This window comes from Panulirus ornatus, chromosome 32 (assembly GCF_036320965.1).
Source record: "Panulirus ornatus isolate Po-2019 chromosome 32, ASM3632096v1, whole genome shotgun sequence".
NCBI classification, from domain to species: domain Eukaryota; kingdom Metazoa; phylum Arthropoda; class Malacostraca; order Decapoda; family Palinuridae; genus Panulirus; species Panulirus ornatus.
This window is the reverse complement of record NC_092255.1, coordinates 12,496,256-12,509,731: the sequence shown is the minus strand read 5'-3', so window position 1 is coordinate 12,509,731 and position 13,476 is coordinate 12,496,256. Positions and strand designations below refer to the sequence as shown.

Here is a 13,476-nt window from a genome sequence, read left to right as displayed (position 1 = left end):
CTTGCATTCACCTCCCTAACAACCCCATCCATAAACAAATTAAACAACCATGGAGACATCACACACCCCTGCCGCAAACCTACATTCACTGAGAACCAATCACTTTCCTCTCTTCCTACACCTACACATGCCTTACATCCTCGATAAAAACTTTTCACTGCTTCTAACAACTTGCCTCCCACACCATATATTCTTAGTACCTTCCACAGAGCATCTCTATCAACTCTATCATATGCCTTCTCCAGATCCATAAATACTACATACAAATCCATTTGCTTTTCTAAGTATTTCTCACATACATTCTTCAAAGCAAACACCTGATCCACACATCCTCTACCACTTCTGAAACCACACTGCTCTTCCCAATCTGATGCTCTGTACATGTCTTCACCCTCTCAATCAATACCATCCCATATAATTTACCAAGAATACTCAACAAACTTATACCTCTGTAATTTAACCACTCACTCTTATCCCCTTTGCCTTTGTACAATGGCACTATGCAAGCATTCCGCCAATCCTCAGGCACCTCACCATGAATCATACATACATTAAATAACCTTACCAACCAGTCAACAATACAGTCACCCCCATTTTTAATAAATTCCATTGCAATACCATCCAAACCTGCTGCCTTGCCGGCTTTCATATTCCGCAAAGCTTTTACTACCTCTTCTCTGTTTACCAAATCATTTTCCCTAACCCTCTCACTTTGCACACCACCTCGACCAAAACACCCTATATCTGCCACTCTATCATCAACACATTCAACAAACCTTCAAAATACTCACTCCATCTCCTTCTCACATCACCACTACTTGTTATCACCTCCCCATTAGCCCCCTTCACTGAAGTTCCCATTTGCTCCCTTGTCTTACACACTTTATTTACCTCCGTCCAGAACATCTTATATATATATATATATATATATATATATATATATATATATAATGAGGGGGTGGGAGAGGTGTGTGGTGGTAAGGGGAGTGTGGTTGAGAGAGCAGAGGGGGGTGTAATGAAGTGGTTTGGTCACGTGGAGGGAGTGAGTGAGGAGGATTGGCAGGGAGGATGTGCGTGTCACGGGTGAAGGGAACGAGGAGAAGTGGGAGACCAAATTGGAGGTGGAAAGATGGAGTGAAAAAGATTTTGAGCGATCGGGGCCTGAACATGCAGGAGGGTGAAAGGCGGGCAAGGAATAGAGTGAATTGGATCAATGTGGTATAACGGGGTCGACGTGCTGTCAGTGGATTGAATCAGGGCATGTGAAGCGTCTGGGGTAAACCATGGAAAGTTGTGTGCGGCCTGGATATGGAAAGGGAGCTGTGGTTTCGGGCATTATTACATGACAGCTAGAGACTGAGTGTGAACGAATGGGGCCTTTGTTGTCTTTTCCTGGCGCTACCTCGCACACATGAGGGGGAAGGGGGATGTTATTCCATGTGTGGCGAGGTGGCGATGGGAATAAATAAAGGCAGACAGTATGAATTATGTACATGTGTATATATGTATATGTCTGTGTGTGTATATATATGTGTACATTGAGATGTATAGGTATGTATATTTGCGTGTGTGAACGTGTATGTATATACATGTGTATGGGGGTGGGTTGGGCCATTTCTTTCGTCTGTTTCCTTGCGCTACCTCGCAAACGCGGGAGACAGCGAGAAAGCAAAATGAAGATAAATAAATATATATATATATATATATATATATATATATATATATATATATATATATAAGGGCGTAAATGGGGAGGTGATAACAAGTAGCGGTGATGTGAGAAGGAGATGGAATGAGTATTTTGAAGGTTTGTTGAATGTGTCTGATGACAGAGTGGCAGATATAGGGTGTTTTGGTCGAGGTGGTGTGCAAAGTGAGAGGGTTAGGGAAAATGATTTGGTAAACAGAGAAGAGGTAGTAAAAGCTTTGCGGAAGATGAAAGCCGGCAAGGTAGCAGGTTTGGATGGTATTGCAGTGGAATTTATTAAGAAAGGGGGTGACTGTATTGTTGACTGGTTGGTAAGGTTATTTAATGTATGTATGACTCATGGTGAGGTGCCTGAGGATTGGCGGAATGCGTGCGTAGTGCCATTGTACAAAGGCAAAGGGGATAAGAGTGAGTGCTCAAATTACAGAGGTATAAGTTTGTTGAGTATTCCTGGTAAATTATATGGGAGGGTATTGATTGAGAGGGTGAAGGCATGTACAGAGCATCAGATTGGGGAAGAGCAGTGCGGTTTCAGAAGTGGTAGAGGATGTGTGGACCAGGTGTTTGCTTTGAAGAATGTATGTGAGAAATACTTAGAAAAGCAAATGGATTTGTATGTAGCATTTATGGATCTGGAGAAGGCATATGATAGAGTTGATAGAGATGCTCTGTGGAAGGTATTAAGAATATATGGTGTGGGAGGCAAGTTGTTAGAAGCAGTGAAAAGTTTTTATCGAGGATGTAAGGCATGTGTACGTGTAGGAAGAGAGGAAAGTGATTGGTTCTCAGTGAATGTAGGTTTGCGGCAGGGGTGTGTGATGTCTCCATGGTTGTTTAATTTGTTTATGGATGGGGTTGTAAGGGAGGTAAATGCAAGAGTCCTGGAAAGAGGGGCAAGTATGAAGTCTGTTGGGGATGAGAGAGCTTGGGAAGTGAGTCAGTTGTTGTTCGCTGATGATACAGCGCTGGTGGCTGATTCATGTGAGAAACTGCAGAAGCTGGTGACTGAGTTTGGTAAAGTGTGTGGAAGAAGAAAGTTGAGAGTAAATGTGAATAAGAGCAAGGTTATTAGGTACAGTAGGGGTGAGGGTCAAGTCAATTGGGAGGTGAGTTTGAATGGAGAAAAACTGGAGGAAGTGAAGTGTTTTAGATATCTGGGAGTGGATCTGTCAGCGGATGGAACCATGGAAGCGGAAGTGGATCATAGGGTGGGGGAGGGGGCGAAAATTTTGGGAGCCTTGAAAAATGTGTGGAAGTCAAGAACATTATCTCGGAAAGCAAAAATGGGTATGTTTGAGGGAATAGTGGTTCCAACAATGTTGTATGGTTGCGAGGCGTGGGCTATGGATAGAGATGTGCGCAGGAGGATGGATGTGCTGGAAATGAGATGTTTGAGGACAATGTGTGGTGTGAGGTGGTTTGATCGAGTAAGTAACGTAAGGGTAAGAGAGATGTGTGGAAATAAAAAGAGCGTGGTTGAGAGAGCAGAAGAGGGTGTTTTGAAATGGTTTGGGCACATGGAGAGAATGAGTGAGGAGAGATTGACCAAGAGGATATATGTGTCGGAGGTGGAGGGAACGAGGAGAAGAGGGAGACCAAATTGGAGGTGGAAAGATGGAGTGAAAAGGATTTTGTGTGATCGGGGCCTGAACATGCAGGAGGGTGAAAGGAGGGCAAGAAATAGAGTGAATTGGAGTCATGTGGTATACAGGGGTTGACGTGCTGTCAGTGGATTGAAGCAAGGCATGTGAAGCGTCTGGGGTAAACCATGGAAGGCTGTGTAGGTATGTATATTTGCGTGTGTGGACGTGTGTATGTACATGTGTATGGGGGGGGGGGGTTGGGCCATTTCTTTCGTCTGTTTCCTTGCGCTACCTCGCAAACGCGGGAGACAGCGACAAAGTATAAAAAAAAAAAAAAAAAAATATATATATATATATATATATATATATATATATATTCCTATGAGTACACGGGGAAAATGAAACACGATAAGGTCCCAAGTGCACTTTTGTGTAATAATCACATCATCAGGGGAGACACAATAGAGAAATATAACAGTCAGTTGGTAAACATGCGATTGTCCAAGACAAACAAGGAGCATACATTAGTAGGTTTTCTGTGTATGCTAAACTTAAACTTGTTTCCTTGTGTATGTATGCTCATATATCCATTATTACTCATCTCAACATGACAGAGTTAAATTATCATCATTTTAATCTATGTTCTTTAAGGCATTACATATTTGCAGTCCAGAGTTTGCTGATGATGAGTTTGAGAAGATATATTCTATTGGATCTAAGTTAAAGTACCCTAGATCTTTCATTGATAAATCCCTTAAGTTAGCAAAGAAATTATTTTATAGAGTTGAGCCCAAACCTCCCATTGACACCAACAATCTTTTAGTTCTCACTTTTAATAATAACTTTACTTTATTTCCCATGTTGCTTAAATCCTTTAATGTAAATGTTGCCTTCAGCAACAATAATACTATAAGGAATATCTTAATCAGGAATTCACCAGAAAATTCTCCTGGATTCATCTATAAAGTGCCATGTACATAGCGTCAGACTGGAGAAGAGCAGTGTGGTTTCAGAAATCATAGAGGATGTGTGGATCAGGTGTTTGCTTTGAAAAATGTATGTGAGAAATACTTAGAAAAGCAAATGGATTTGTATGTAGCATTTATGGATCTGGAGAAGGTATATGACAGAGTTGATAGAGATGCTCTTTGGAAGGTATCAAGAATATATGGTGTGGGAGGCAAGTTGTTAGAAGCAGTGAAAAGTTTTTATCGAGGATGTAAGGCATGTGTAGGTGTAGGAAGAGAGGAAAGTGATTGGTTCTCAGTGAATGTAGGTTTGCGGCAGGGGTGTGTGATGTCTCCATGGTTGTTTAATTTGTTTGTGGATGAGGTTGTTAGGGAGGTGAATGCAAGAGTTTTGGAAAAAGGGGCAAGTATGCAGTCTGTTGGGGATGAGAGAGCTTGGGAAGTGAGTCAGTTGTTGTTTGCTGATGATACAGCGCTGGTGGCTGATTCATGTGAGAAACTGCAGAAGTTGGTGACTGAGTTTGATAAAGTGTGTGAAAGAAGAAAGCTAAGAGTAAATGTAAATAAGAACAAGGTTATTAGGTACAGTAGGGTTGAGGGACAAGTCAACTGGGAGGTAAGTTTGAATGGAGAAAAACTGGAGGAAGTGAAGTGTTTTAGATATCTGGGAGTGGATTTGGCAGCGGATGGAACCAGGGAAGCGGAAGTGAATCATAGGGTAGGGGAGGGGCGAAAATTCTGGGAGCATAGAAGAATGTGTGGAAGTCGAGAACATTATCTCGGAAAGCAAAAATGGGTATGTTTGAAGGAATAGTGGTTCCAACAATGTCATATGGTTGCGAGGCATGGGCTATAGACAGAGTTGTGCGAAGGAGAGTGGATGTGCTGGAAATGAGATGTTTGAGGACAATATGCGGTGTGAGGTGGTTTGACCGAGTAAGTAATAATAGGGTAAGAGAGATGTGTGGTAATAAAAAGAGTGTGGTTGAGAGAGCAGAAGAGGGTGTTTTGAAATGGTTTGGTCACATGAAGAGAATGAGTGAGGAAAGATTGACCAAGAGGATATATGTGTCAGAGGTGGAGGGAATGAGAAGTGGGAGACCAAACTGAAGGTGGAAAGATGGAGTGAAAAAGATTTTGAGTGATCGGGACCTGAACATGTAGGAGGGCGAAAGGCATGCAAGGAATAGAGTGAATTGGATCGATGTGGTATACCAGGGTCGACGTGCTGTCAGTAGATTGAACCAGGGCATGTGAAGTGTCTGGGGTAAACCATGGAAAGTTGTGTGGGGCCTGGATGTGGAGAGGGAGCTGTGGGTTCGGTGCATTATTACATGACGGCTAGAGACTGAGTGTGAACGAGTATGGCCTTTGTTGTCTTTTCCTAGCGCTACCTCGCACACATGAGGGGGAGGGGGTTTTTTATTTCATGTGTGATGGGGTGGCGATGGGAATAAATAAAGGCAGCCAGTATGAATTATGTACATGTGTATATATGTATATGTCTGTGTGTATGTATATATATACGTTGAGATGTATAAGTATGTATATTTGCGTGTGTGGATGTGTATGTATATACATGTATATATGGGTGGGTTGGGCAATTCTTTCGTCTGTTTCCTTGCGCTACCTCACTAACGCGGGAGACAGCGACAAAGCAAAATAAAATATATATATATATATATATATATATATATATATATATATATATATATATATATATATATATATATGTGAGAAATACTTAGAAAAGCAAATGGATTTGTATGTAGCATTTATGGATCTGGAGAAGGCATATGATAGAGTTGATAGAGATGCTCTGTGGAAGGTATTAAGAATATATGTTGTGGGAGGAAAGTTGTTAGAAGCAGTGAAAAGTTTTTATCGAGGATGTAAGGCATGCGTACGTGTTGGAAGAGAGGAAAGTGATTGGTTCTCAGTGAATGTAGGTTTGTGGCAGGGGTGTGTGATGTCTCCATGGTTGTTTAATTTGTTTATAGATGGGGTTGTTAGGGAGGTGATTGCAAGAGTTTTGGAAAGAGGGGCAAGTATGAAGTCTGTTGGGGATGAGAGAGCTTGGGAAGTGAGTCAGTTGTTGTTCGCTGATGATACAGCGCTGGTGGCTGATTCATGTGAGAAACTGCAGAAGCTGGTGACTGAGTTTGGTAAAGTGTGTGGAAGAAGAAAGTTAAGAGTAAATGTGAATAAGAGCAAGGTTATTAGGTACAGTAGGGTTGAGGGTCAAGTCAATTGGGAGGTGAGTTTGAATGGAGAAAAACTGGAGAAAGTGAAGTGTTTCAGATATCTGGGAGTGGATCTGGCAGCGAATGGAACCATGGAAGCGGAAGTGGATCATAGGGTGGGGGAGGGGGCGAAAATTCTGGGGGCCTTGAAGAATGTGTGGAAGTCGAGAACATTATCTCGGAAAGCAAAAATGGGTATGTTTGAAGGAATAGTGGTTCCAACAATGTTGTATGGTTGCGAGGCGTGGGCTATGGATAGAGTTGTGCGCAGGAGGATGGATGTGCTGGAAATGAGATGTTTGAGGACAATGTGTGGTGTGAGGTGGTTTGATCGAGTAAGTAACATAAGGGTAAGAGAGATGTGTGGAAATAAAAAGAGCGTGGTTGAGAGAGCAGAAGAGGGTGTTTTGAAATGGTTTTGGCACATGGAGAGAATGAGTGAGGAAAGATTGACCAAGAGGATATATGTGTCGGAGGTGGAGGGAACGAGGAGAAGTGGGAGACCAAATTGGAGGTGGAAAGATGGAGTGAAAAAGATTTTGTGTGATCGGGGCCTGAACATGCAGGAGGGTGAAAGGAGGGCAAGGAAAAGAGTGAATTGGATCGATGTGGTATACCAGGGTTGACGTGCTGTCAGTGGATTGAATCAGGGCATGTGAAGCGTCTGGGGTAAACCATGGAAAGCTGTGTAGGTATGTATATTTGCGTGTGTGGACGTATGTATATACATGTGTATGGGGTGGGTTGGGCCATTTCTTTCGTCTGTTTCCTTGCGCTACCTTGCAAACACGGGAGACAGCGACAAAGCAAATATATATATATATATATATATATATATATATATATATATATATATATATATATATATATATATATATATATATATATATATATATATCCCTGGGGATAGGGGATTAAGAATACTTCCCACGTATTCCCTGCGTGTCGTAGAAGGCGACTAAAAGGGGAGGGAGCGGGGGCTGGAAATCCTCCCCCATCAGCTTTCAGTTTTACCCATATTAATCGAGAATTTACTTTCTTACATTCTATCACATACTCCCACAACTCCTGTTTCAGGAGTAGTGCTACTTCTTCCCTTGCTCTTGTCCTCTCACTAACCCCAGACTTTACTCCCAAGACCTTCCCAAACCACTCTTCCCCTTTACCCTTGAGCTTCGCTTCACTCAGAGCCAAAACATGCAGGTTCCTTTCCTCAAACATACTACCTATCTCTCCTTTTTCACATCTTGGTTACATCCACACACATTTAGACACCCCAATCTGAGTCTATATATATAAACGCCCATACATGCACATATACATACATATACATATCAAAATATCCACATTTACATACATGTACATAAACAGATATATACATATATATACATTAACATATTCATACTTGCTTGCCTTCATCCATTCCTGTTGCTACCCCGTCCCATAGGAAACTGCATCGCTACCCCCTGCTTAAGTTAGGTAGCGCCAAGAAAATAGACAAAAAAAAGGCCACATTCATTCACATTTAGCCTCTGCCTGTCATCTGCAATGCATCAAAACCATATCTCCCTATCCACATCCAGGCCCCACAGACCTTACATGGTTTATCCCAGAGGTTCCACAGGTTCAGTCCACTGACAGCACATCAACCCTGGTATACCACATTGTTCCAATTCACTCTATTCTTTGCACACTTCTCACCCTCCTGTATGACCAGGCCCCGATCGTCCAAAATTTTTTTCACTCCATCCTTCCACCTCCAATTTGGTTTCCCACTTCTTGTTCCCTCCACCTCTGACACATATCCTCTTTGTCAGTCTTTCCTCACTCATTCTCACGATATGTCCATTTCATCACACCCTCTTGTGCTCTTTCAACCACACATTTTATTTCCATACACTTACTCAATCAACCACCTCACGCCACATATAGTCCTCACACATTTCATTTCCAACACATCCACCCTCTGTACAACCCTATGCATAGCCCACGCCACGCAACGATATAATATTGTTGGAACTACCCTTCCTTCCTTCCACACATTCTTCTTTTTCTCCCAAAACCTTCGTCTTCTCCCCCACCCTGTGAATCACTTCCACTCACAGATATCTAAAACATTAACGTCCTCTAATTTCTCTCCACAGAAACTTACATCCCAAATAACCTGTCCCTCTACCCTTTACTGAACCTAATAACCTTGCTCTTATTCACACTTACACTCAGCTTTCTCCTTTCCCACACTTTTTCAAACTCAGTCACCAACTTCTACAGTTTCTTCCAAGAATCAGCCACCCAAGCTGTATCATCAGCGAACAACAACTGACTCACTTCCCGGGTGCTCTCATCCCTAACAAACTGCATACTCACCCCTCTCTCCAAAACTCTTGCATTTACCTCCCTCACCACCCCATCCATATGCTTTCTCCAGATCCATAAATGCTACATACAAATCCATTTGTCTTTCGAAGTATTTCTCACATTCTGTACATACCTTCACCCTCTCAGTCAATACCCTCCCATATAATTTCCCAGGAATACTCAACAAACTTATGGCTCTGGAGTTTGAACACTCACCTTTATCCCCTTTGACTTTGTACAATGGCACTATGCATGCATTCCGCCAATCCTCAGGCACTTCACCACACATACATTGAATATCAGTGCCAACCAATCAACAACACAGTCATCCCCTTTATTAAAAAATATCACTGCAATACCATCCAAACCTGCCGCCTTGTCAAATTTCATCTTCAGCAAAGCTTTCACTACCTCTTCTCTCTTAACCAAACCATTCTCCCTTATCCTCACACTTTGCACACCACCCCGACCAAAACACCTTACATCTGCCACTTTATCATCAAACACATTCAACAAATGTTCAAAATACTTACTCCACCTCCTTGGCACTTCATCACTGCCTGTTATTACTTCCCCCCTTCACTGATGTTCCCATTTGTTCTCTTGTCTTGTGCACATTATTCACCTCCTTTAATGCTTTAACTGAAAATGACATTTGTGAAAAAGTAAGCCACATTATTCACAGGTGAATAGTTCAATGTTTTATCTGAAAATGACATTTGAGAAAAAGTAAGTCACAGTATTCCCAAGCAAATTGTTTAGTGCCCTTTCCAAATCTGAGCATGAGATCAAGACAGGTTGGAGGTGCAAGACATGGGAATTTATAACATTTGTCATGCTCTTTTTGTTGTGCATTGTTTTAAAATCTATTGTTTGCAAATAAATACTTTATGACATAAGAAAAAAATTATTTGCAGTATAGTATCATGTTATTTCCCTAATAATATGGAAAAATTCCATGCCACCTCCATCACTAAATATACCACCATCAACACCACTCCACCACCATTCCACCTATAAAATCATAAGCACAACTCCAGTATCACTAACAGTAACTTTATTATCCACAGCATTATTACTTGCTCCACCACCACTACTGTTCTAACCATAACTAGTGAGGTCTTGCAAAGCAATTACATTAGAAATAATCTTGTGACTTCAAGTTGATTTTAATATTTTTCTCTTTCGGACAGTATATAAAGAAGCGGAAGCCCCCACTGACTTTCAGTGAAGCCTACAAAATAGTCAAGGAAGAGATGAAAGCCACAGAATAGTTTTTCTACCGAGAAAGTCTTACTGTTATTATGAAATCATATTAAAACATGGCAAAATCCACAGTATTTTACTTTTACCTGAAGTGAGAGTATTGCATTTCATCACTAAACATCGAATATGCTTGTAAAATCGGTATTTTACCTAGAAATCTATATTCATCTTATTATTTCTATGCAGGTAGGTTTATACAGCATATCACATGAGCAACACGATACAAATACATTGTGTCTCATTGTATCTTAAGCTTTATTTTTACTCTTTTTCCCTCTCCTGATACCTTATATCTCAAAAAGATACATTCATTATATTCTTTTGTACTTTTACTGGCCAACCCTCCTTTCTAGACTTGACCTGTATTCTCATGCAATAAAGTTAGTTGTGTATCTGATAATCTTTTTTACCTCAAAAACGTAAGCAAATGAGGCCATTTCTTTGTTTGGTCTTGACACAACCTCACTAGTGTGGTAAATAGTGGCTATAAAAAAAAAATTAATTACACTTACACATATTTCAAATCTGTTAATCATTTAGCACTGTGCCTACAACAAAAAGTTGTTTTATGCTAAACTGAACAACAGGCCAATCTCACTAATGAATGTGGTTTGTAAAACAGAAAAGATAATGAGAAAGCAAATGAATGACTATTTGCACAGGAGAAACCTTGTAAATGGCAGACAACATGGTTTTCTGGAAAGTTTTACCATGACAGAGTAAACTCCATCTTAGATCAAAGAAAGGGATGGGTTGACTAAGTATTCCTGAACTGCAAGAAAGCCTTTGACATAGTTCCTCATCATACCAAGTTCCCGCCAGTGGGTCAGTCTCACTGTTACCACCACTGTGTGTGGATCTGTGCTACTTGTACAATTTGGCTATAACAGCTAATGTGATTTTCCTACAACCCATTGTGTTTCTGTTTGTCAATATGGCATCCAAACATTCAGAGATTTCTTACCCAGAATCAGCAGTTAAACAGAAGATAATCTAACCTTAAAAATGAAGCAAGAAATCTTATAATGCGCTGACTGCTGGTGAAGGAACATCAGTGCTTGGGTATCCTTATAAACTGGGTGAATCTATAATCCACAACTTCAAGAAGCACGCTGAGAAAATTCAAAGTGCTGTGATCAACTTTACTCCAGTCAGCCAAGGTAACCACATGGGTTAGAAATCCACATCCAGGGCCCCACAAAGGAACATCAGTGCTTGGGTATCCTTATAAACTGGGTGAATCTATAATCCACAACTTCAAGAAGCATGCTGAGAAAATTCAAAGTGCTGTGATCAACTTTACTCCAGTCAGCCAAGGTAACCACATGGGTTAGAAATCCACATCCAGGGCCCCACAAAACTTTCCATGGTTTACCCCAGACACTTCACATGCCCTGGTTCAATTCACTGACAGCACGTCGACCCCAGTATACCGCATTGTTCCAATTCTCTCTATATTCCTTGCACGCCTTTCACCCTCCTGCATGTTCAGACCCTAATTGCTCAAAATCTTTTTCACTCCATCCTTCCACGTCCAAGTTGGTCTCCCACTTCTCTTTGTTCCCTCCATCTTTGACACACGTCCTCTTTCTCAATCTTTCCTCACTCATTCTCTCCATATGACCAAACCATTTCAATACACCACCTTCTGCTCTCTCAACCACACTTTTTTTATTACCACTCATCTCTCTTACCCTTTCATTACTTACTCTATCAAACCACCTCACACCACCTATTGTCCTCAAACAACTCATTTCCAACACATCCACCCTCCTCCGCACAACCCTATATATAGCCCATGTGTCACAACCATATAACATTGTTGGAACCACTACTCCTTCAAACATACCCATTTTTGCTTTCCAAGATAATATTTTTGCCTTCCACACATTCTTCAACGCTCCCAGAACCTTCAGCCCCTCCCCCACCCTGTGACTGACTTCCACTTCCTGGTTACATCCGCTGCCAAATCCACTCCCAGATATCTAAATCAGTTCACTTCCTCCAGTTTTCTCCATTCAAACTTAACTCCCAACTGACTTGTCCCTCAACCATACTGTACCGAATAACCTTGCTCTTCCTCACATTTACTCTCAGCTTTCTTCTTTCACACACTTTACCAAACTCAGTCACCAGCTTTTGCAGTTTCTCACCCAAATCAGCTACCAGCGCTGTATCATCAGCGAACAACAACTGACTCACTTCCCAAGCCCTCTCATCCACAAGAGACTGCATACTTGCTCCTCTCTCCAAAACTTGCATTCCTCTCTAACAACCCCATCCATAAACAAATTAAACAACCATGGAGACATCAAGCACCCCTGCTGCAAACCAACATTCACTGGGAACCAATCACTTTCCTTTCTTCCTACTCGTACACATAATGCCTTACATCCTCAATAAAAACTTTTCACTGCTTCTAGCAACTTCCCTCCCAAACCATATACTCTTAATACCTTCCACAGAGCATCTATATCAACTCTACCATATGCCTTCTCCAGATCCATAAATGCTACATACAAATCCATTTGTTTTTCTAAGTATTTCTCACATACATTCTTCAAAGCAAACACCTGAATCTACACATCCTCTACCACTTCTGAAACCACACTGCTCTTCCCCAATCTGATGTTCTGTACATGCCTTCACCCTCTCACTCAATACCCTCCCATATAATTTCCAAGGAATACTCAACAAACTTATACCTCTGTAATTTGAACACTTACCTTTATCCCCTTTGCCTTTGTACAATGGCACTATGCATGCATTTTGCCAAACCTCAGCCACTTCACCATGAGCCATACATACATTGAATATCCTCACCAACCAGTCAACAACAACAGTCACCCCGTTTTAATATACATATTTATTTATCTATTTATTTTGCTTTGTCGCTGTCTCCCGCATTTGCGAGGTAGTGCAAGGAAACAGAAGAAAGAAATGGCCCAACCCACCCCCATACACATCTATATACACACACGTCCACACACGCAAATATACATACCTATACATCTCAATGTACACATATATATACACACACAGACACATACATATATACCCAGGCACACAATTCACACTGTCTGCCCTTATTCATTCCCATCGCCACCTCGCCACACATGGAATACCAGCCCCCTCCCCCCTCATGTGTGCGAGGTAGCGCTAGGAAAAGATAACAAAGGCCCCATTCGTTCACACTCAGTCTCCAGCTGTCATGCAATAATGCCCGAAACCACAGCTCCCTTTCCACATCCAGACCCCACACAACTTTCCATCGTTTACCCAAGACGCTTCACATGCCCTTGATTCAATCCACTGACAGCACGTCAACCCCGGTATACCACATCGATCCA

General features: G+C 41.5%; 1 protein-coding gene across 7 annotated transcripts in view; it reads left to right on the top strand.

Annotated features, from left to right (window-relative positions):
- The window catches only part of LOC139759050 (uncharacterized), a 176,247-nt gene extending 166,054 nt beyond the window's left edge, over positions 1–10,193 (top strand). For all 7 annotated transcript variants that reach the window (XM_071680961.1, XM_071680960.1, XM_071680962.1 and 4 more), the window contains one exon: positions 10,054–10,193. In XM_071680961.1, coding sequence (XP_071537062.1) covers positions 10,054–10,134 — 81 coding nt within the window. In that variant the 3' untranslated portion in view covers positions 10,135–10,193. The remainder of the gene's footprint in view (positions 1–10,053) is intronic.
- The last annotated feature ends 3,283 nt before the right edge of the window (positions 10,194–13,476 follow it).